The 23,354-nt window shown below is 47.7% G+C and overlaps 1 protein-coding gene across 1 annotated transcript in view; it reads right to left on the reverse strand.

Annotated features, from left to right (window-relative positions):
* Positions 1-17,349, reverse strand: part of TMEM82 (transmembrane protein 82) — an 87,084-nt gene extending 69,735 nt beyond the window's left edge. The window contains exons 1-2 of the mRNA XM_069240119.1: positions 16,916-17,349; positions 6,661-6,733 (exon numbers count right to left, since the gene is read on the reverse strand). Coding sequence (XP_069096220.1) covers positions 6,661-6,733; positions 16,916-16,997 — 155 coding nt within the window. The 5' untranslated portion in view covers positions 16,998-17,349. The remainder of the gene's footprint in view (positions 1-6,660; positions 6,734-16,915) is intronic.
* Positions 17,350-23,354: the final 6,005 nt, after the last annotated feature.

Raw genomic sequence — 23,354 nt, forward strand, 5'->3', positions numbered from 1 at the left:
AACCCCTTCTCCCTCCATTGGAAGAGACCGTCAGTGGAAATGAATGACCTTAACAATATCTGCTGTATTTCCTAGGGAAGGTGATAAAAAGTTGTTTAGACTTGAAACTGCTTAAATCACAGCTAGTCTAACAATCTCCTTGAAAACATTCACTCCAGTGTTCAGACAGGACGAGAGCTTGGAGACAGCTCTTCTACAATATGCTGATGATGCTCTCCACTTCCTTGAACCAGAAAACGTATGGATACTTGTGCTTCCAGACCTACCAGCTCCCTTTGAAACCTTTGATCAACATCCTAAAAGAATGACTGGGCATTGAAGTGTAGTGTTCAACTTTGTCTAACTGAAACCAAGTTGTTAAAATAGGTAAATCTATATCAAGTCAGTCTCCATGAAGGGGTTCTTCAGGACTCCATCTTATCACAAACATGGTGTTTTCTTCTTTATTTGGAACCAATCGGACTAACCTTAGGAATTGTGTGTTACTTTGTAATCAAAATGCTGATGACACCGAGGTCCATCTAAACATTGCATCTCTAATTGACATTTCTCTGCTCTTCAACATCCTGGAAAACATTCAAAGATGGACTTTTCATCATCAATTAAAACTCAACTCCTCAAAAGAGTTTCTGTTAATCTTCTAAAAAAAGAAAAAAACAACCTGTCTGCTCAATTGTGGATTGATTCCTCTACTCTCTTGGAGCATAGACTGGCTGTTGTGAATAACATCAGATCCCTAGGTCAGCAGACTTATCCTCAAAGGGCGAGCCTTTGCCAAGAGCTCTTGTTACCAAGTTAGGCTGCTTTGGGGTGTCCAACAGTTTATTTCTGAACAGGACTTTAAAACCATACTATAGGTACTTGTTCAGCTAGATGGGATAATGGGAATTCGCTGCTCACTGGTCTACTAAATGTCACTCTCACTCCCTTAGAACTGCTTTACATGCGGTCGCTCACTTTGTTTGTAGATGCACAAAATATGACCACGTTACTCCTGCTCTTTTAACACCTCAATACCTTCCCATAATTCAAGATGGCCTCCATCACACAGAACCCTACACATCTCTAGTCTCCTAGCTGGCTGAGAAACTGAAAATCCCTGATGGTCAATGAGGATTTCAGTATGCAGAATCACTTCTTCTTCAGCTTCCTACATTACAAACAGAAAGTAAGGGAAGTAAACATTCTCTGGCAGCATCATGAGAATTGGAATTTCATGCCACTCGCTCTACGTACCTTCCCCTACTATGCAACTCTTAAAATGGAGCGTAACTTTCCCAGATTCAAAGGTATTTTGATCGAGTCTGAGAATAGTATCTATGGGCCAGATGTAGCAAAGGTTTTTACCCATTCAGTGTCTATGGTTAAAAGTGTCCGTACATATGGCCCTAAGTGTCTAATATTCAAGCTCTAGCTGTCGTATGGCTTTAACCACAGTTTGGCCCCCTCAGATACATCCCCTTCTTGCCAACCCAACCTTCTCACTGCTTTCTGGGTGTTTTCGCCTTTTATATCCATTGACTTCAGTACTTTACTTTGGTTTATTTCACTCTTTGCCACTTTCTGGTTTCTTCCAAGATCACTTACCTTCTCTGGCCTTCTGCACATCTCTGCTGATATCATATAGTACTTCTCTTGCTTGCCCTTCACTATGTACGCTTTACGGGTTTATTGAATTGTGCGCAAGCTATCCTTTTACTAGTTTACTTTCATACCCCGTCCCTATCCCATTGGTCAAACAACCTGGCCTGTTGTTTCTTTCTTTTCTGCAACACCTATATTTGTTATGCTTTTATCTCCATTGGCGTCTGCGAGGGGGGTGGGGGGGGTGGGGGGGTGGAGTGAGTTATGCTAGCCCCCACTGGATTTAGCTACAGCCTGGGGTGCAGGCTCACAGTGCAGCTTAACACTACTGCCACCGTAGTGTTACGCTGCCTCCATTATTACAGCTACGCCTCCTGCCAAAAACAATATCCGTATGTTTCAACCCACTCCTTTGTGCCTTTTTTAATACCTAGCAACTGTTTGTAACTTTGTGTCTCTTGTAATTAAACTGATTTAGTGTAACGAGCTCTAACAACTTTGGGTTATGTCCGCGCTACATATAAATGCATAAATAAATATATTTTTTGGCAAACTCTGGTGCTCTGCTCACTGGTTGTGCCTAGCTTTGAAATTTATGAGCGCCAAGATTGTTGCTCCACGAGCGTTCCCAGTCTTAGCCTGCAGGTGTCACTGTAACACCAGAACTTGTCTCCCCAACCACTAGCCAGAGAATTCAAGAAATGTCATTGCTGAATACATGACCCCAGCAACACACGAGCATGATATTGAAAAGGAGAAACGTATCTATATTGCCATTTCTAATTTATAAAGCTTAAGAAAGGGACTAATACAATGCTGGGAATGAGTGAGATGGATTGGTGTTACCCTTTTTTGTCACTAAGGAACAGAGTTACTAACATTTCGCGCAACACACCAAGGCAACTTGCTGAGCTGTGTGAATGGGAGACCTCAGAAATGTGCCATATTTACAAATACGTGGCACTTTTCTGTTGCATCCTTACGCTGTCCCACTGTCCTAGCGCCATCGCAGACACCGTTGAACCATGGTGCAAGAGCGCCTACGTTACAAGCAGGATTGTTTTTGTGCAGGAAGGCACACGTTCCTGCACAAAAACAATCCTTAAAGGCATTTCCCCTTTTCTATGTGTGATAGCATTTCCGCTTTTCTATGTGTGATACATTATGTATCACACATAACAAAAAGAAGCAACAAGTAGAAATAAAGATATTTCTCCTTGTTATGCCTGGGTCTGGGAGACTACCACTTTGACACTGTTCCAAGTTTATAACTCTTTGTAAATCTGGAGTGAAAATCCTATGAGTGGATGCGTGGGAATGCCCATTCTGCACCCATGCAATGCCTCCCTGCTGCAAGGTTACAGAAGGCAGCAAAAGGCGTTGCCTTGCGTTACTTTGGATTTACTAAACCATGCTGAGCCACGCATGGTGGCTCTGCGTGGCTTAGTAAACCCCACTAAAGGACTTGTGTCTACTTGTGACAACTTGCGTCACGCAAGAGCAATGCAGGCCCGTAGTACATCTATGAACCCATGTTTGAAATATATATTTCCATCTCTCCAATTACTTTGCTAGTCAAGTGAAATCTATCACTGCTTCCTGAACAACCCAGTGAATTTTGTCTGGGGCTAGCCTGGCAACGAGCAACTTTTTTTTATCTAAAGCAAGAAAAACAACCACGTGTAGCAAGATAATAAAGTCTCATATCCCAGACACTAGGCAGACCTTCACACTGAAAAAAATACAGAATCCACGTTCCTAAAAGCAGTGAGAAAGACCCCTCCTCACTTCACGTTAGACAACTTCCCCCAACAGGTGAGAGGGAGAGAAACTGCAAAGGGAAGACTGAACAAAAGTGTGAGAGAAAGAGCGAGGGAGGCAGGGAAGGGAAAGAGCAAGTGAGGGTGGGAGCAGAGAGAAGGCCGTGCAAGAAAGAATGTGTGCAAAATGAGATAAATCAAGCCACAGAGAACAAAACACAGCAAACGAGGCGGAGCAATGAAGAGTGACGGTGAGACACTGAGAGGGAGACAGCGAGGACGGGCAGCAAGCAAGGAGAGAACTTACCCACTGTACTAGAGCAAATACAACGCTGGCCTGCACAAAAACAAACACTCGGCCCCGCCCCTTCTTAAGATCCACTGGGGAGGAGAAGCAGAGACAGTGATAGAGAGAGAGCGAGGCAGGGAGAGATCACAAGTAGGAACAAAGTGAGAGCGAGAGAGCGCATGCAAGGAGAGGAGAGGAAAAGCTCACAGCGGCAGTCAGGTCAGACGATTTTGCGGGGGCTCACTCACCTCCTAAATGAAATAAAAACGTTCTCTAGGAAAGTGAAAAGGCAGCTTGTCGCCACCTAGCGGTAGTTTACTATGAATGCGCAAGCAAGATGTATGTTACTACCATGATGATGATAATTATTATTAATATTTTACCTAATGCCTTCTAATTTCTCCTATTGACTCTAACCGACTTCAGGTCAAGCCTCTAGTGATAGTTATGAACACTAAAACTTTTTTTTCATCCCGGTGAGTATTTTTACAATTTGATATTTTTATCACTTGTAATTGTTTTTATGAAGTGCTTGCTACCCTTGACAAGGCGTTGAAGCACTCTGTGCCAAACCAAACCCTGCTCTGGATCCCAAGGCTAATGGTTAGTCCAGTGCTGGGATTGTTGGATATTGGAATTTGTCTTGTGCACTCAGGCAAATCAGTCCATACATTTGCTCCCGTTTCTTTGTAGAGGGGCAAATTAAGCAGCGCCAGGTGTGAGCTTTAGTGGGGTATAGTACTGACACCGAAGAACTGGTGGCATTAAAAACGAGGAAGAGCATTTTAAGAATTCCTACATTGCAATGGTATTATTTTCAAAGCTGAGGTTGTGATCTTTGAAACAAATTGTGTGAAGTTTAGAGAACTAAATTAATAAAGATGAAGGCAAGCAACCGTGACTTAGAGAAGGATGTGCTCAGAGAGATGGCAAGCAGAGGGTGTAAATAATTGCATAGATTAGGTAGCAGATCACAAAAGGAACACACTAATAGCTCCAACACTTTTTCCAAAATAAACACCACGGAAAGAAGTTTGAAAATGATGCAAGAAACTGACAACAAGACGGGCCCCTTGAAGCACCTTCCCTAGGACCACAACCACCCCGCTACCCCACCAATAGCTCAAGCACAGTCTGGGATGGAGCACAACAGGAAGGCCCACGCAGGCAAACATTAATTCACAAATTGACAACCTGAGACATGAAGGCGAAGGGGTGCACAAGCCACAGCTCATTCGAGAACACCCATCGCGAAAACTCATACAATTGGAGCATACATGACCTTTGGCTCACATCCATAAAATTAGAGTATACATGACCTTTGCACTCCACAGCCCAGTGGCTCACTATCATAGACTCGGGCTTATCCTCTCTTTAGGACACCACCATGGGGTCTACCCACAACATGTGGGATCATGTACCTTGTACACGTGACTTAGAAAATAGGACACGTGCAGACCATCCCTCACCTTTTCTTACATCATGGCAAAAGGTCGGAAGAATTTTGAGTATCCTTCAATGGGGGTACCTGTGACAAATGTAGTGACTCAACACCTCAAAGGGATGTTCAGAAGACGATGGGCAGTTCCTATTTGAGGAGAACAATAAGATGGCGATAGTGAGGCCCATGCTTCCACCCGCAACGAATACTCGCCCGGGGCACACAAGGAGCAGGTACTACTGAGGCCAAGGCTTTCGGCTGTGATGAACAGATTCTTATCTGAGACACATGCTTGGCAAGTACTACTGAGGCCCAAGAGTCCACCTTAACAACAGCCCTTGATGATCAGGTAATGTTGAGGCCCACGCTTCCACCTTAACAATGGCACTTGATTATCAGTACTACCGAGACCCATGATTCCACCCGTAATATATAGATAATTACATGAGGCAGACTATGAGCACGTACTACTGAGACTCATGATGAATAGACACCTGAGGCACTAGTACTAGTGAGACCAAGGCTCTCACCTGTAATGAACGGATTCTTATCTCAGGCACGATGAGCAAGTGGAGACTATAATTCCATCTTAACAATGGCACATGATGATCAGGTACTACCAGGGCGTAGTACTCCACCCACAATGAATAGATACTTACATTTGGCACATGGTGAGCATGTACTAGTAAGCCATGAATAAACCCATGAAGAACAGATGCCTGAGGCACATGATGAGCCGGTACTACCGATGCCCAAGATTAGACTGTGATGAATATATACTGACATGGGGCACATGATGATCAGGCACTACTGAGACCCATGTTTGAACCAGTAATTAATACTCACCCGGGGCACATGAGGAGCGGTTACTACTGAGCACAAGGCTTCCACCTGTAATGAGCCAATTGTAACCTGAGACACATGATGAACATGTGCTACTGACACCCATGCTTCCACCTTAACAATTGCACATGATGATAAGGTACTGCTGAGGCCCATAATTCCACCAGTAATGAACAGGTACTTACCTGAGGCACACAATGAGCATGTACTACCGAGGTTCAGGAATACACCGACTATGAATAGATACCTGGGGCACACGGTGAGCAGATATCACTGAGACTCAAGGTTAGACCCCTGATGAATAGACACTCACATGAGGCACATAATGATGGGGCACTACTGAGACCCATGGTCCCACCTGTAATTAATGGAAACCTGCATGTACTACTGAGGTTCAGGAAGTGACTTATGATGAATGTATACCTGAGGCACATGATGAGCAGCTGCCACCGTGACTCGAGATAGGACCCCCGATTGATAAACCCTCACATGAGGCATATCTGATGATGAGGTACTACTGAGACCCATGACTCCACCCCTAATAAATAGATATTTACCGAGACACATGATGAGCATCTGCTACTGAGATAAATTGTCATACTTATGATAGATACCGGAGGCACATTAAGCGCAGGTACTAAGGAGGCTCAAGGTTCGATCCTTGATGAATAGATGCTCACATGAGGCACATGATGAGAAGGTACTACTGACCATGATTAAACGACCAATGAATAGATACTCACTTGAGGCACATGATGAGCAGGTACACCTTCATGAAGCTACACAGGATTGAGACAGCACAGGCAGCGACTAGACCTGGGGGAACAAATAGTGGAAAGTTGAACACCGCCTCATTTTCACCAACGAATCTACAGCCACACACCCCTTACCCCATTTGACCTCCTCCTGTCAATACTTAATGACTGTCTGCCTTGAACTTACAGGTCACAACCGAAAAGGAACTGCAATTAGACCTTGGCAAAGATCCATCTGGACCCCGCACTTTTCTATAAACTAGTATTGAGTGGGTCATCCAAGGGATTCTGTGGTCAGGATATCAGGTTTTCCAGTCACTGCTGGTTTGTCTATCCCCCATCCTTTCCTAAGGAGGATTACCATGCTCTTTCTATTTATGATTGGAGGAGTAGAATGTGTGAGTGTGAATGCCTGAAGGCCTGTGGGAGAAGGATGTCCGTAGGATGTCCCTCTGTGCATCAAGCACCCTGCCTTTCAGGCCTGAAACTATGGTCCTTCCTAGGGTCACCAGATGACTCCATGTCTCCAATACACACTGATTCCAGTCTCGGGCTTTCTATTGACAAATCAGTGTATTCTAGGAGCTGTGGGATTGGCATCGTTCAATTGAACAAAGAGGACTAACGCAGTAGAAATGGGTGATTTTAAAAGAAAATATAAGGCATGAAAAGGAGGTGTCCAGGTGACAGAGTTATCTATTAGTCCAAGCCTTACCCCTTAGGTGGAAAACATGACCCAGGAACCTCATTTGTTAATAGAGAGTACGCTGTTGAATTGCAGTTATCTGTTATCGGCCTGTCTGTTGGGTACAGATATTGGTAATTCACTGTCTGATATTTAATATTTACTTTAGTTGCATTGATTAATTCAAATCTTACAAAGAAGAAAAAACAATAATTGTAATTTATAAGACAAATTCACTGTGCATCGAGACGTTTCAGTGGTGGAAGAAAAATATCAATGGAAACCCTGTTGAAAGTAATTAACTCATGACTGTGCTATAAGCCAATTTGGAGGGCTTCAGAGCACACACAAATGTTTGAAGAGCAATTTGGCTTCTGGTGCTAATATGTGAAAGCGGTTCCATCTTGGAATGAGTTACTGGAATGTGCAGAGTAGATCCTTAGTAAGAAATTACACAGATCTTGTACATTGGTCTTATTACATTATTTTGGTACTACAAAGCAGTTTTACATATAGCCAGATTTTGTGGGTCATTTGGGTCCAGCTTGTCTGGGGACACAAAAGACTAGTGTCAAACCCTTTGTGAGAGTGCTTGCGCAGAGTCATTGTCATGTGTAAGTGTGGTAGGTGACAGCTCTGCCCCTTTATCACGTCAGAGATGGCCCATCCTGCTAACGCCTATTCTATTATACTGTCTGGGAGTAATACACAAAGACCAACTACCAGATACACCTAGTTATGTGACCCAGGACAGAGGCTGCAGACGCAAAAAGATCTGTGACTAAAAATACGACTTCACCATTAAAGAGGGTTTTAAATTACAATTCTTTAGATACCAAACCCAACAACCCTACTTGCTCCCAATTGCAAGTTATCACTTATTAGATGTAATAGGGTAACCCAATGGTATCCTATGGGAGAGGTAGGCCTTGCAGTACTGAAAAACAAATGCAAGAGTTTTTCACTACCTGGACATGTAAAAGGTAATAGTAAACATCCAACTTTTGAAAAACACTGCACCCTCCCCTTGGGGTTGTGTAGGACCTAGCCTGTGGGTGACTTACATGTGTGGAAAAGAAAGGTTAAGGATTGCCAAAAGGATTATTGTGCCAGGTCGAAATAGCAGTTTTAAACATCACTCAGGCTGCAATGGCAAGCCTGAGATGTTTTAAAAGGCTACTTAGGTGGGTGGCACAATAAAAGCTGCAGGCCGGGGAATATGTAGTACCACTTTACTGGGGTCTTACAAGCATATTAAATGTGCTAATTGGGTGTAAGCCAATCTCACTGTATTTTAAAGAATAGTTCACAGGCACTTTATCAACAGATTCAGAAAAAAGGAGGGAGAAGGCAGAGAGTTTGGGGATGACCATTCTGAAAGAGCCGAGGCCAACACCCACCTAGTCCCACCCTTGTTCAGCAAATCCTGCAGACAAAAATTTTCCTTTGTTGCTCTCAACTGCTATATCTCCTATACTAATGGTGCTGTCCACCTACAGCTCCTTATTTCTACTTTTCAAATCACTCACACCAACACTTTAACACCTACAGTTCCTCTATTTCTGTTACTAACCCTCAACCCAATTAATTCACAGTTCCACAGCAAAACAACCTTTTAACTTTTGGTTTTATGAACCACTAAGGACATCCTTAAATTATCAATCAATCAATCAATCAATCAATCAATCACATTTATAAAGCGCGCTACTCACCCATAAGGGTCTCAAGGCGCTGGGGGGGAGGGGGTCAGTGCTCGAAGAGCCAGGTCTTGAGCTGCCTTCTGAAGGGGAGGTGTTCGGGTATGGCGCGAAGGTGACTGGGCAGGGAGTTCCAGGTCTTCGCTGCCAGAAAAGAGAAGGATTTTCCTCCGGCTGTGGTTTTGCGGATGCGGGGAACGGCTGCCAAGGCCTGACCGGTGGAGCGCAGAGTGCGCGGAGGAGTGTAGAAGGAGACGCGGGAGTTGATGAGTTTGGGTCCGAGGTTGTAGAGGGCTTTGTGTGCGTGGGTGAGGAGTCTGAAGGTGATCCTCTTGTTGACCGGGAGCCAATGGAGTTTTCTCAGGTGTCCGGAGATGTGGTGGTGGCGAGGTATGTCCAGGATGAGTCGTGCTGCGGCGTTCTGGATCCGTTGAAGTTTCCTCTGCAGCTTGGTGGTGATGCCGGCGTACAGAGTGTTCCCGTAGTCCAGGCGGCTGGTGACGAGGGCGTGGGTGACGGTCTTCCTGGTGTCGATGGGGATCCAGCGGAAGATCTTGCGGAGCATGCGGAGGGTGTTGAAGCACGCTGAGGTCACCGAGTTGACCTGTCTGGTCATCGAGAGGGAGGAGTCCAGGATGAAGCCGAGGTTGCGTGCGTGGTTGGTCGGTTGGGGAGTGCTGCCTAGGGCGGGGGGCCACCAGGAGTCGTCCCATGTGGAGGGGGTAGGGCCGAGGATGAGGACCTCCGTTTTATCTGTGTTCAGTTTCAGTCGGCTGTCTGTCATCCAGGTCGCTACTTCCTTCATGCAGTCGTGCAGTCTGGTCCTTGCTGATGTGGGGTTGTTGGTGAGGGATAAGATGAGCTGGGTGTCGTCGGCGTAGGATATGATGTCGAGTCCGTGTTTGCGTGCGATGTTTGCCAGGGGGGTCATGTAGACGTTGAATAGGGTGGGGCTGAGGGAGGATCCTTGGGGTACGCCGCAGATGATCTTCGTGGCTGCGGATCTGAAGGGGGGGAGGCGGACTCTCTGGGTTCTTCCGGAGAGGAAGGAGATGACCCATTCCAGGGCCTTGCCTCTGATGCCGGCGCTGCAGAGGCGGTCTATCAGGGTGCGGTGGCAGACCGTGTCGAAGGCTGCAGAGAGATCCAGGAGAATGAGGGCCACGGTTTCACCCTTGTCGGTCAGGGCTCGGATGTCGTCCGTGGCTGCGATGAGGGCGGTTTCGGTGCGGTGGTTGGCCCTGAATCCGAACTGAGTGGAGTCGAGGGAGTCGGAGGTTTCCAGGGCGGTGGTGAGTTGAGCGTTGACGATTTTCTCAATCACTTTGGCGGGGAACGGTAGGAGGGAGATAGGCCGGAAGTTTTTGAGTTCGGTGGGGTCTGCTGTAGGTTTCTTTAAGAGGGCGTTGAGTTCTGCGTGTTTCCAGCTTTCAGGGAAGGTAGCGGTGGTGAGGGAGGCGTTGATGACGTCTCGGAGGTGGGGTGCGATGATGTTGTCGGCCTTGTTGTAAATGTGGTGAGAACAGGGGTCGGAGGGTGATCCCGAGTGGATCGAGTTCATGACGCGGGTGGTTTCCTCGGTGGTGGTAGGGTTCCAGGCGAGGATGGTGGAGATGTCGTTTGCGGCTTCCGGGGGCGGGTTCATGTTGGTGGTCGTGAAGCTGTTGTAGATGTCGGCGATCTTACGGTGGAAGAAGGTTGCGAGGGAGTCGCAGAGGTCCTGTGAGGGAGGGATGGGGTTGGTTTCTGCGTCCGGGTTGGAGAGCTCTTCGACGATGCCAAATAGTTCCTTGCTGTTGTGGGCGTTGTTGTCAAGTCTGTTCTGGTAGGCTGTTTTTCGTGCGGTGCGGAGGCGTTGGTGGTGTTGGCGGGTGCTGTCCTTGAGAGCTGTCAGGTTTTCCTTTGTCGGGTTGAGGCGCCATGTCTTCTCGCGGAGGCGGCATTCTTTCTTGGAGTTTTTGAGTTCGGTGGTGAACCAGGAGTTTTTCTTGTGGTTGTTGGTGTTGGTTTGGGTCTTCAGAGGGGCCAGGAGGTTGGCGCAGTCGGAGATCCAGTTGGTGAGGTTGTTGGCGGCCTCGTTGGGGTTGCTGGTGCTGGTGGGTTGGTTCAGGGAGAGCGTTGCTGCGAGTTGTTCTGTGGTGATTCGGTTCCAGTGTCTTTTTGGTGGTTGCCGGGTGTGGTGATGCACAGTGGTTTTCTTGAAGCTGAAGTGGACGCAGCTGTGGTCCGACCATGTGAGTTCGGTGGTGTGGCTGAAGGTGATGTGTTTGCTTGAGGAGAAGATGGGGTCGAGCGTGTGTCCGGCGTAGTGGGTGGGGGTGTTGACCAGTTGTTTCAGTCCCAGGTTGGCGAGGTTGTCTAGAACGGCGGTGGTGTTGTTGTCGGTGTGGTTCTCCAGGTGAAAGTTGAGGTCTCCTAGGAGGATGTAGTCGGTGGATGAGAGTGCGTGGGGGTTGACGAAGTCTGCGATGTCTTCGCTGAACTTGGTGCGGGGTCCTGGTGGTCTGTACATGAGGGTGCCTCTTAGGGTTGTCTTGGGGTCGATGTGGATCGCGAAGTGGAGGTGTTCGGCGTCGGGAAGTGAGTTGTCGGTGTGGGTCGAGATGCTGATGGAGCTTTTGTGTGCGATGGCGATGCCTCCTCCGGTGCGGTTGAAGCGGTCTCTCCGGATGATTTTGTAGCCGTCGGGATGGCTATGGCGATGTCGGGTGCCGAGGAGGGATTCATCCAGGTCTCGGTGAGGAAGGCGATGTCTGGGTTCGTTGAGTTGATGAGGTTCCACAGTTCGATGGCGTGCCTGTGGACGGAGCGGGTGTTGACCAGGATGCATTCGAGGTTGCTTCCGGGGGCGTCGTTCTTGGTGGTGGCGGTGTGGGTCCGTAGGCAGGTGAAGCGGCAGTTGCTGCAGGTGAAGGGTCCGTGGGTTCGTTTCGGGGTGGCGCGGTAGCAGCCCGGCGCGCGGCCGGGGTTGAGGTTGGCGAGGGTGGCGGAGTCATAGGTCAAGCGGGGGGCGCGGGGGCCAGGGGTTCGGGCGCTGGGCGCGGTCCAGGCGCAGACGGGCTTGCCTTAGGCGCGCCTTCGGCGCGCCAGCGGCGCGCGTCCGCTGCACGGCCTCGCAGCGGCCGCCATTTAAGGGGTAGGTGGGGAGGCGGGGTCAGCTGGGAGGCGGGCGGGCAGGGGAGCTGGAAGCGGGAAAAAAGAGCGGCAAAAAAGAGCGGCAAAAAACGGCGGGAAAAGCGCGGTAGGAGCGGCGGGAAAAAGCGGCAAGACGGCGAAAAGGGAACAAGAGCCTACTAAAATCTACTAAAAAGGAGGGGCTGAGAGGGGAGGACGGCGCACGGCACTCGGGGGCACACGCACGGGATACAAGGAGAGAAAAGGGAATTTCAGTCACTCGGGGGCACACGCACGGGATACAAGGAGAAAAAAGGGATTTTTAGTCAGCACAAGCACTCGGGGTACACGGGCAAGAAGGGGGGAGCACACTCACAGGAGAGGAAGGCAGTCCGGGACTGGAGGCGCTGCGTGAGCAGGGGAGCGACCTACCCGAGGGTCAGTGGTCGCTACCTCTGCCTCGCAGCGGCCGCCATTTAAGGGGTAGGTGGGGAGGCGGGGTCAGCTGGGAGGCGGGAGGTGGGCGGGCAGGGGAGCTGGAAGCGGGAAAAAAGAGCGGCAAAAAAAGAGCGGCAAAAAACGGCTGGAAAAGCGCGGTAGGAGCGGTGGGAAAAATCGGCAAGACGGCGAAAAGGGAACAAGAGCCTACTAAAATCTACTAAAAAGGAGGGGCTGAGAGGGGAGGACGGCGCACGGCACTCGGGGGCACACGCACGGGATACAAGGAGAGAAAAGGGAATTTCAGTCACTCGGGGGCACACGCACGGGATACAAGGAGAAAAAAGGGATTTTTAGTCAGCACAAGCACAAGCACTCGGGGTACACGGGCAAGAAGGGGGGAGCACACTCACAGGAGAGGAAGGCAGTCAGGGACTGGAGGCGCTGCGTTACAGGATGTTCTCCACCAAAATCACACAGTATGCTTTCATGACTGCAGTTGGATTATTACTTTGTAGCCTTATAACAGTGGAGGTTCTTGCAAATAAATCACAACAACCTAGCCGTCCTCTTTATAGGTGTGATCTGGCACAGAGAAGACTTCAACCCGGTACTACGTGAAGCTGTCACCCAAGGTTACAAATCCTTTTTCAGGAACTCTAGAAAATGGTGGAAGGGAATGCTTTCATCTACAAGAACCATGCACCATGTTGCTCCACCCTTTGTGGCAGCAGAGTCTGAAGTCTCATTGGTCAGGCAAAACCTGACCCACACACACCCTTCAGGGGCGGCTCCTCCACAATGGCAAAGGAGCTTCGCTGAATGCTGGAAGACCAGAACAGGAAAAGAGCAATGAGTGAGGCAGCAGGAGACAGCAGTGGGAACGGTACGTCTTTTAAAAAAATATATTATTTGCCCCCACTCCCCTTGATATTTGTGGCGGCCGACGCTGAGAGCATTTCTGCTCATTTGGAAATGCCCCCACACACATCTCTCTGTGCAACTTTTGTAGAAGCTTTTACTGCCTACCTCCTCAACCTTCCTCATATCCCATATATACAATCTTGTGAAGTTCACCTGGAGCTCTGTTACCTAACGTCCAATACACGCAATTGGCATGCGAGCACAGTTCTTGCACATCCAGGGCAGTGGCCCAATGCAATTGAGGGACTCCTTTGCCTTTGGGCCTGCGCCATATTATAGACACCAGCGGGGAGTCTGAGAGGCTGTCAGGAGGCGCACTGGTTGTATACCACAAACAGGAGACGCAGGCGGTATAACCCCTGAGAATGCCCCATTGGAAGTGTCCACAGAGGAAGCCAGGATCCTTGTACAGTGAACCCGCTCTTCCCAGATGCCAGTTCTGCTGTCTCAGTGAACAGGAGATCGGTGTCTTCAGAGAGCTGGTCTGGGTTTCAGTAATGCGCTTCATACCTGCACCTAGATGAGCGCATTTAAGGGCATATTTATACTTGTTTTCCGCCAAATTTGCGTCATTTTTTTATGCACATTTGGTGCAAAACTAACTCCATATCTATACTTTGGCGCTAGACTCGTTGAGCGCCACATTTATGGAGTTAAAGTCATTTTTTGGACGTGGAAGCCTACTTTGCGTTAATGAGATGCAAAATAGGCGTTCTCTTTACTCTAACCTGTCTAACGTCATTTATTGGTGCAAAACCCCCTTCTTCCATACCCCCAGCCCCACCCGGCTAACGTCTTTCTTTTTTTTACTCCAGCCTACGCTTTGCAATGGCTTGCACTGTTCCATAAATATGGTGCCCGGCTGGTGCTCAGAAATGGTGCAAGCCGGTGCTAAACTTTTTGGTGCAAAACTGCGTTAGTGCAGTTTTACACCAAAAAGTATAAATCAGGGCCTTAGTGTAATAGGGCGCACTGTCCCAGTCTGTGCTGTCACGCCCAGTTAAAGGCGCGCCACAGCACTGAACGGGAACGTGGGGCCCTTTCATAATACGCAGGATAGCTGGGCAATAAACCACAGGAAAATACTATTACCTCATGATATTACTGTATCACCTTGGATGGTTTTACCTCCCAGTGGCATGTTTCGGGAGTTGGAATGGGGAATAACTTGCAATTAAATTGTGTCCAATGTAAAACACACACATAATTACGTTTTTTCCTTTTCATCATCTTTTCCATATACAAACTCAGTTGAGAATCTTTTTAGTGGGGGGGGGGGGGGGGTGCGCAAGGAAGATCCATGAGTCCAATCACTCTTTGCTCCCAACTCGAATTAACCTGTACATCTATTCTTACCAGCCTACACGCACTACTCCTCTAGCAACACCTTTCCGGCTCATCGCGGATCAATACCCAATTGCCAGGAGTAGCCATCTTGCCAACCTATTTTGAATTCCTATGCCATTCAGTAAAAGCCCCGTAAAATAGATCATAACACCCCTCCCCTCAATGGAAGACCATATCCCTCACCAACTCTGAGAAAATCCGACATTCACACCCCATGTCCTTAAGCACATTTCTGGCACCGAAGCAGCTATTGCCAGAGTGGAGGCATGACTCACCGAAACCATTAATTCTCCCATATCCCTCAGACCTGGTACTGCTAGGTGATTCAACATAAATCTGTCGTCCATGATACGAGAAATAGGATTTAGAGAAGTCGCAGGTGGGCGAAAACTAACAAGGTACATTAACTCCAACACACAAGCCTCCATTAGGAAAACTAAAGCCAATTTATCTAAGATGCCCAGTCTCAATTGCCGTCATCGGCTCTGGGGCAAGGGATTTCGAAGCCTCAGGCAAAATTACATGTTGCCATTTGAGTACTCACTCGCCCATAGCGTTCACTCTGCCATGTTGCTCCTCGGAGAACATAAAAGCCTTTTATTTTGCCACTTTCTACCTTCAGTCAGGTCTAGAAGTCCCTCTGTTCCCCATGCAGTGCAGAGGACTTCCAGGTCTCTGTCTGTAGATGTCCACTGGTCGAAAGATTCATGGCGCCTTTCAGGCAGTCTAGTGTTTTTTTGGCTATTTAGGGCAACGAGCATGCAGCTTAAATGAGAGACTTTTGAAAAGCATTTCTATAGCGCTTCGTACCACTTACGAAGCACTGACGCGCATTAGATAATAGTTGGTACTTTACAATATGATGGCGGGGGCGGCGGGGGGGGCAGGTGCTTGGATGGAAGCGTGGCCTGTCGGGGGAAGTGTCTGGGGTTGGAAGTGAACAGAGTGGTGTACTGACAAAAACCTACTGACACGTAGGTGGGTAGCTGAGTTATAATGAATGCTCGAGTTTGGTTGAAATGATATGGGTTATGGGTGTGGCTTATGTGGGAAATGTTTTGGTAGTGGCGCACACATCTCTTGTTCATGCTTGGAGTGAATGGGGATCTATTATTAGAGATATAAGTGCATCAGGGTGAGGGCCTGCAGTCAGCAGCTAGTACTGTATGCTGAAACGCAACGACTGTAGCATGGGACCACTGACTGTAACTGTGGCCTAACAACACATCTGAGTGCATGTGTCGTGGTGCGCTGCACCCGAGGGGGGAATCTGTCTTCATACACTGGATAATCCGTGCACCAGAGGCAGAACGGTCTTCTGCGCCTGGGCACAGCATGCACTGTCACTTCGCAGCACTGTACAATCCGGAGGACAGTCATGGACATAACGCAGGTCCCTGCAACAAAAGATGGGGACTCTCAGTCCTTCGAGTCCTTCCAGCCTTTAAGTGCATGGCCAATGAGTAGCTATGAGACATGGCAGACGCAGGTACCCTCATCGCGTTCTGCAAGGGGGGGGGGGGATCATTGCTTCATGCCACTGAGGACCAGCCAGGTCTAAGCTGTCCACCAGCCGCTTGTGAATCGAAGGGTTTCATCCATTCGCGTTTTGCTGCTCACCAGTGCTTGAAATGGAAAAATAGAGGTGCTCTGAGAAGTGCCAGTACTCTCCAATTAAAAGTACTACGTTTTTTTTGTAGGTACTCTCCCTCTCAAAATAAAAAAATGTAGGTACGTCGTACCGGATGGTACCGGCCCATTTAAAGCACTGCTGCTAAAAGAAGAGCATGCTGGGATTTGTAGGCCTGACAGCTAAGTGATAGTGCAATCGGCTACCGGTCCCCTTGTGGCGCTGGGCTGACTGACGGCTCTACGTTCCGAGCGCTCCACGGGGCAGCCAAGATGTGTTTCATATTCAGCGGTTAAGGGGGGGGGGGGGGGGGGGCTGCCTACTCTGTGACCCCGAAAGCACCGCCTTGTCTGTGCACCCCTCCATACTGTGCCCACCCTAAAGAGCAGCAGGACTCATATGCCTTACCTTGCAGCAATGAGTCCAGAGGGCTGCAGCTCCAGATGTCCCAGGGCAGGCTCGGCAGGAAGGACTTCAGGTAGGACAGCATGGTGACCGGGAGACGCTGACTGGAACCAGTGATAGGGGGGCAGCTCTCGGCGGCGCAGAGAAGGGGGTGACCCGAGCCCGAATCAGGAGCGGGGAGCGCTGTGCCCTGCGCCTGGTCAGAGCCCTGAGTCTGAACTCTAGGGGGGATCTGTGTTCAGCTGGTGTCGGCTGGGTGTCTCCCCCGGGGACACGCTGTTTACAAAGCTCAGTGGCTGGCAAGGTTCAAAGGTCAGTCTGGATACACGCGACGAACGCTGACGACTAAACAGGAGGGGCGGGGGAAGGCGTGAAGGACAATGGGCTCCGAAGATTTACAAGCGGGAGAGATAGTGGAGCCAGGGAGTCACTGAAGATACAGACTGTTGGGGTAGAGGTAATGATTGAGCCACTCAGGCTCATATTACTTGTCTCACACAAAGTGAGGTCATGGCCAAAAAAAAAGGAGTGAGTGGACTCGCTAGAAGCCAGAGACTCCTAACCTTGATTTTACAGAGCGAGGTCATCATAGCTCCCAGTGATCCCATATCATGTACGGCGCATTCAGGTATTCCTGCTTATTTAGCCAGCTGCAGGTTGCATTCTGGGACCTGTGGTTTCTCTTTCATCGTTTTGTGCAGGAGATTAAATATCACAGTGGAAAGGGCTTTTTCGGTTAACTAGTCACGTCTGGATGAAGGTATCTCACTTGTGGAAAGTCCTTTTAGCAAAAAGAAGTCTGTGGGGAGTGCTTATGGAGTCATACATTCCTCCTTTAGATTACATACAGTGAGGAAACATTGGAGGAGGGAGCAAGGCAGAGAGGAGACTTGGGGTTAGTATGGAAAGAGGGAGGTCGTAGCTGTCAAAGATCCCCAAGCCATGTGTGTTTCTTTCAGCGAGTCCTGGCCTTATCGCCAGCTTCACTTAGCATTCAGGGAGCTGTTTCAATTTTCCCATTGCAAGTATTTGCCTTGAGATTCCAGTATGCAAAGTTCAGTCGAATTCAACTCTAACTGAGGCCCATCTCACTCTGTCACTTTGCAGTGGCTCTCCGAGGGAGATACTCCTACCCAGCAGGAGTTGGCACAATGCAAACGTGCGCATTTTACCTCTGCTGAATGACCCTGTCAGTGCTCTCAGCCCTGACCCTCTTTTTCATCTGTGCGTACCCGGGGCCTATATGGAATAATTGATCCTCAGTCCCGACCCTTGCCCCATCTATCTGCCCTCGTGTCAACAATAGTCCAAGGTGAGTGAGCACAGTCCCATACCCGGGTACGCGGTCACCCTCGTGAGACGTGGGCATCAATTTGCCTGCGTCGGAATGAATTTGTTTATTGATTTGCGTACAGCACCGCTGACCAGGTGGGTGGGTCGCCAGCTTAATTTATGACTGGGTTTGAAATAAGCAAAGCTGTTGGTATAAGTGACATCTATCAGTGTTCAGTTTTGTTATCACGGGTGAGGAGCGGAGAGTGTCTCCAGACTCAACACTGCTACATGCTGCTCTCAAAACAGGATAACTGCACCTTGGTGGTCATCATGCGCAAGATGGAAACGCTTACCGCATAGGATTATAACAAAAATATCACACTTCCAACCATACATCGTGCCTGATGTATGATGCTACTTATGGAGGCAAGCACTTCAGCGCCCCCAGAGGGGTAGTAAGCACTATATAAATGCTGCAATACAATAAAATACAATATCACAGTGTGGAGGGCGGCTTGTGATTGTAAGAATGGACATGTGGCTAAGCAGAGCTTATGCTTGTTATTGTGAGAATAGCTACATGGCTTACATATTTGGTTGTAAGCATGGATGCTCAGCTTAGGCTGGTGGTTCTAAGCATAAGTGCACAGCCTGGTAGTTGCAAGGATTGTATCACAAGGAAGCCATTCGTCTGGGTGTAGCACGTAGTTTAGTTGGATCCTGCACATTTATAATGAGAAGGAGCTCCCACCCTAGTGAGATTTTGGTTCAGAGTCAATTGACAGGAATGAGCTAAGATTTTTCCTTTGGTAGTATGGATGGTAAGAAGGCTTGTTGAATGCCATGGATCGCCTGGTGTGCAACGCAAAGGGCTTTAATGGTTATTCTTCTTACCACTGGTAACTGCCAGGTTTCCTACCCTACAGATACAAGATGAGTCTATTGGCTTGTTGAAAGCTTGTTACCCAAAGCAGCTGCCAGAGGACGTGTCAGAAAGGCAGCTTTGTCTATCTGAACTGTGTACATTCCTGCTTTCCGTTCACGGAATTCTGGGCGATCTCATATTATTCAAGCAAATGTACTCTGGATACAAACCATTACACATCCATTTGCACAAACCGATTGACAGAAGAAAATTAAAAGAAAATTATAAATTAACGATATATATAAGGAATATTTATTACACAATGAAAACATTATAGAAGAAAAATAAATACCATTATAACTTGACAATCAACATCCCCAGCTTCAGGTGTTTACCAGAAAAGGACAAATTAATCAAACCTTCTGCTTAGAGTGGAGGAAAACATCATTCTATCATTAACTCGAATAGTCCTCCATACATTCAAGGACTGCCCAGCTACATGCAGAATTTTTTTTGTATATCCAGAACTACCCGACCTTGCATTCAGCAAGCACTCCACTTCCACAGAAACATCCCCTTCACCAGGTATGAACAACTTAAGTAGGGTTAACACATAACCTCTATCTGCTGCCATAAAATTTTCAGGATTGCCACAACCTTAAAAGGCCCAAAGAAATGTGTGACTTCCTTCTTCATAATTCAGGTTTCTTTACCAACATCTCAATCCCCACACGCCAATTACCACACTTGACCTTGCCAGATGAACTTGTGCACTTCCTTTTATGGTGTTTAACTTTCCTGACACCAAATATCTCTCTACTGCTCCCTTCTTTGACCCACACCCCATTCACAATGGGCTCAATTTCGTGCTAGCAAGGTGTTCCTTCAAGCTGAAAAAGGAGGGTCTCCAGTCACACTACTAGTTTATAAAGTTTAATGCAGTACACATGTCAACAACCTCCTCTAGTAAACCATTCTCTGTAAACAAGTTTTGATTAGTGTATTCATTCTTTCAGTCAACCTATTACCTTGAGCGGCGCAGAAAGCTGTGTTTTGGTGTGTGATGGTGAAGTCCCTGATTAAATATTTCACACAAGTGGGTGATAACTAAACTCACACACCAGTGACAACTTACTTTGTGGCATAAGTCACAAGTAAGATGACAAATCTCCCTGAAGGTTGGAGAAGGTGAAATGGGCCCACAACGTCCTACAGCGATTTGGACCATGGCATCTCCACAACCTCCAAAGCTGACAACCTCAGTTTTTTCATTATGTCCACACTGCACACACTCCTTCTCTGTATCGTATACTATCCAGTCCACCCTGAGCCACCAGTACTGCTTCCTGAGGTGCATCTTAACCCCTTAGCTGCTGGGCCTTTTCCCCCCCAGTGCTGAGCCCTTTTTTGGCTATTTGGGGTAGTTCGCGCTTAGGGCTTCATAACTTTTTGTCCACATAAGCTAACCACGCCAAATTTGCGTCCTTTTTTTCCAACATCCTAGGGATTCTAATGGTACCCAGAGTTGGTGGTTTCCCCTGGAGGAGACCAAGAAAATAGCCAAAATACAGTGAAAATTTAGTTTTTTCCCAAAAAATGGGAAAAAAGGGCTGCCGAAGAAGGCTTGTGGTTTTTTCCCTGAAAACGCCATCAACAAAGGGTTTCTGGTGCTGAAATCACTATCTTCCCACCTTTCAGGAACAGGCAGACTTGAATCAGAAAACCAAATTTTTCAACACAAATTTGGCATTTTACTGGGACATACCCCATTTCTACTATATTTGGTGCTTTCAGCCTCCTTCCAGTTAGTGACAGGAATGGGTGTGAAACCAATGCTGGATCCCGGAATGCTAAACATTTATGAAAACTAGACAAAATTCTGAATTCAGCAAGGGGTCATTTGTGTAGATCCTACAAGGTTTTCCTACAGAAAATAACAGCTGAAATAAAAAAATATTGAAATTGAGCTGAAAACAACAGCCATTTTTCTTTATGTTTTACTCTGTAACTTTTTCCTGCAATGTCAGATTTCTGAAAGCAATATACCGTTTTGTCTGCTGGACTCTTCTGGTTGCGGGGATATAAAGGGCTTGTAGGTTCATTAAGAACCCTAGGTACCCAGAGCCAATAAATAAGCTGCACCCTGCAGTTGGTTTTCATTCTATACTGGGTATACAGCAATTCATTTGCTGAAATATGAAGAGTGAAAAAGAGGTATCAAGAAAACCTTTGCATTTCCAAAATGGGATCAAGATAAGGTTTTGAGGAGCAGTGGTTATTTGCACATCGCTGAATTCCGAGGTGCCCATACTAGCATGTGAATTGCAGGGCATTTCTCAAATAGACGTCTTTTTTACACACTCTCTTATATTTGGAAGGAAAAAATGTAGAGAAAGATAAGGGGCAATAACACTTGTTTTGCTATTCTGTGTTCCCCCAAGTCTCCCGATAAAAATGATACCTCACTTGTGTGGGTAGGCCTAGTGCCCGCGACAGGAAATGCCCCAAAACACAACATGGACACATCCTATTTTTTTTATAGAAAACACAGCTGTTTTTTCCAAAGTGCCTACCTGTAGATTTTGGCCTCTAGCTCAGCCGGCACATAGGGAAACCTACCAAACCTGTGCATTTCTGAAAACTAGAGACCTAGGGGAATCCAAGGAGGGGTGACTTGTGGGGCTCGGACCAGGTTCTGTTACCCAGAATCCTTTGCAAACCTCAAAAAGTGGCTTAAAAAACAAGTTTTCCTCACATTTCGGTGACAGAAAGTTCTGGAATCTGAGAGGAGCCACAAATTTCCTTCCACCCGGCGGTCCCCCAAGTCTCCCGATAAAAATGATACCTCACTTGTGTGGGTAGGCCTAGCGCCCGCGACAGGAAACGCCCCAAAGCGCAACGTGGACACATCCAAATTTTTGGAAGAAAACAGAGGAGTTTTTTGAGAAGTGCCTACCTGTAGATTTTGGCCTCTAGCTCAGCCGGCACCTAGGGAAACCTACCAAACCTGTGCATTTCTGAAAACTAGAGACCTAGGGGAATCCAAGGAGGGGTGACTCGCGGGGCTCGGACCAGGTTCTGTTACCCAGAATCCTTTGCAAACCTCAAAAAGTGGCTAAAAAAACAAGTTTTCCTCACATTTCGGTGACAGAAAGTTCTGGAATCTGAGAGGAGCCACAAATTTCCTTCCACCCGTCGTTCCCCCAAGTCTCCCGATAAAAATGATACCTCACTTGTGTGGGTAGGCCTAGCGCCCACGACAGGAAACGCCCCAAAGCGCAACGTGGACACATCCAAATTTTTGGAAGAAAACAGAGGTGTTTTTTGAGAAGTGCCTACCTGTAGATTTTGGCCTCTAGCTCAGCCGGCACCTAGGGAAACCTACCAAACCCGTGCATTTCTGAAAACTAGAGACCTAGGGGAATCTAAGGAGGGGTGACTTGCGGGGCTCGGACCAGGTTCTGTTACCCAGAATCCTTTGCAAACCTCAAAAAGTGGCTAAAAAAACAAGTTTTCCTCACATTTCGGTGACAGAAAGTTATGGAATCTGAGAGGAGCCACAAATTTCCTTCCACCCGGCGTTCCCCCAAGTCTCCCGATAAAAATGATACCTCGCTTGTGTGGGTAGGCCTAGCGCCCGCGACAGGAAACGCCCCAAAGCGCAACGTGGACACATCCAAATTTTTGGAAGAAAACAGAGGTGTTTTTTGAGAAGTGCCTACCTGTAGATTTTGGCCTCTAGCTCAGCCGGCACCTAGGGAAACCTACCAAACCTGTGCATTTCTGAAAACTAGAGACCTAGGGGAATCCAAGGAGGGGTGACTTGCGGGGCTCGGACCAGGTTCTGTTACCCAGAATCCTTTGCAAACCTCAAAAAGTGGCTAAAAAAACAAGTTTTCCTCACATTTCGGTGACAGAAAGTTCTGGAATCTGAGAGGAGCCACAAATTTCCTTCCACCTGGCGTTCCCCCAAGTCTCCCGATAAAAATGATACCTCACTTGTGTGGGTAGGCCTAGTGCCCGCGACAGGAACGCCCCAAAGCGCAACGTGGACACATCCAAATTTTTGGAAGAAAACAGAGGTGTTTTTTGAGAAGTGCCTACCTGTAGATTTTGGCCTCTAGCTCAGCCGGCACCTAGGGAAACCTACCAAACCTGTGCATTTCTGCAAACTAGAGACCTAGGGGAATCCAAGGAGGGGTGACTTGCGGGGCTCGGACCAGGTTCTGTTACCCAGAATCCTTTGCAAACCTCAAAAAGTGGCTAAAAAAACAAGTTTTCCTCACATTTCGGTGACAGAAA

The sequence above is a fragment of the Pleurodeles waltl genome, chromosome 6 (assembly GCF_031143425.1).
Source record: "Pleurodeles waltl isolate 20211129_DDA chromosome 6, aPleWal1.hap1.20221129, whole genome shotgun sequence".
Classification (NCBI taxonomy): domain Eukaryota; kingdom Metazoa; phylum Chordata; class Amphibia; order Caudata; family Salamandridae; genus Pleurodeles; species Pleurodeles waltl.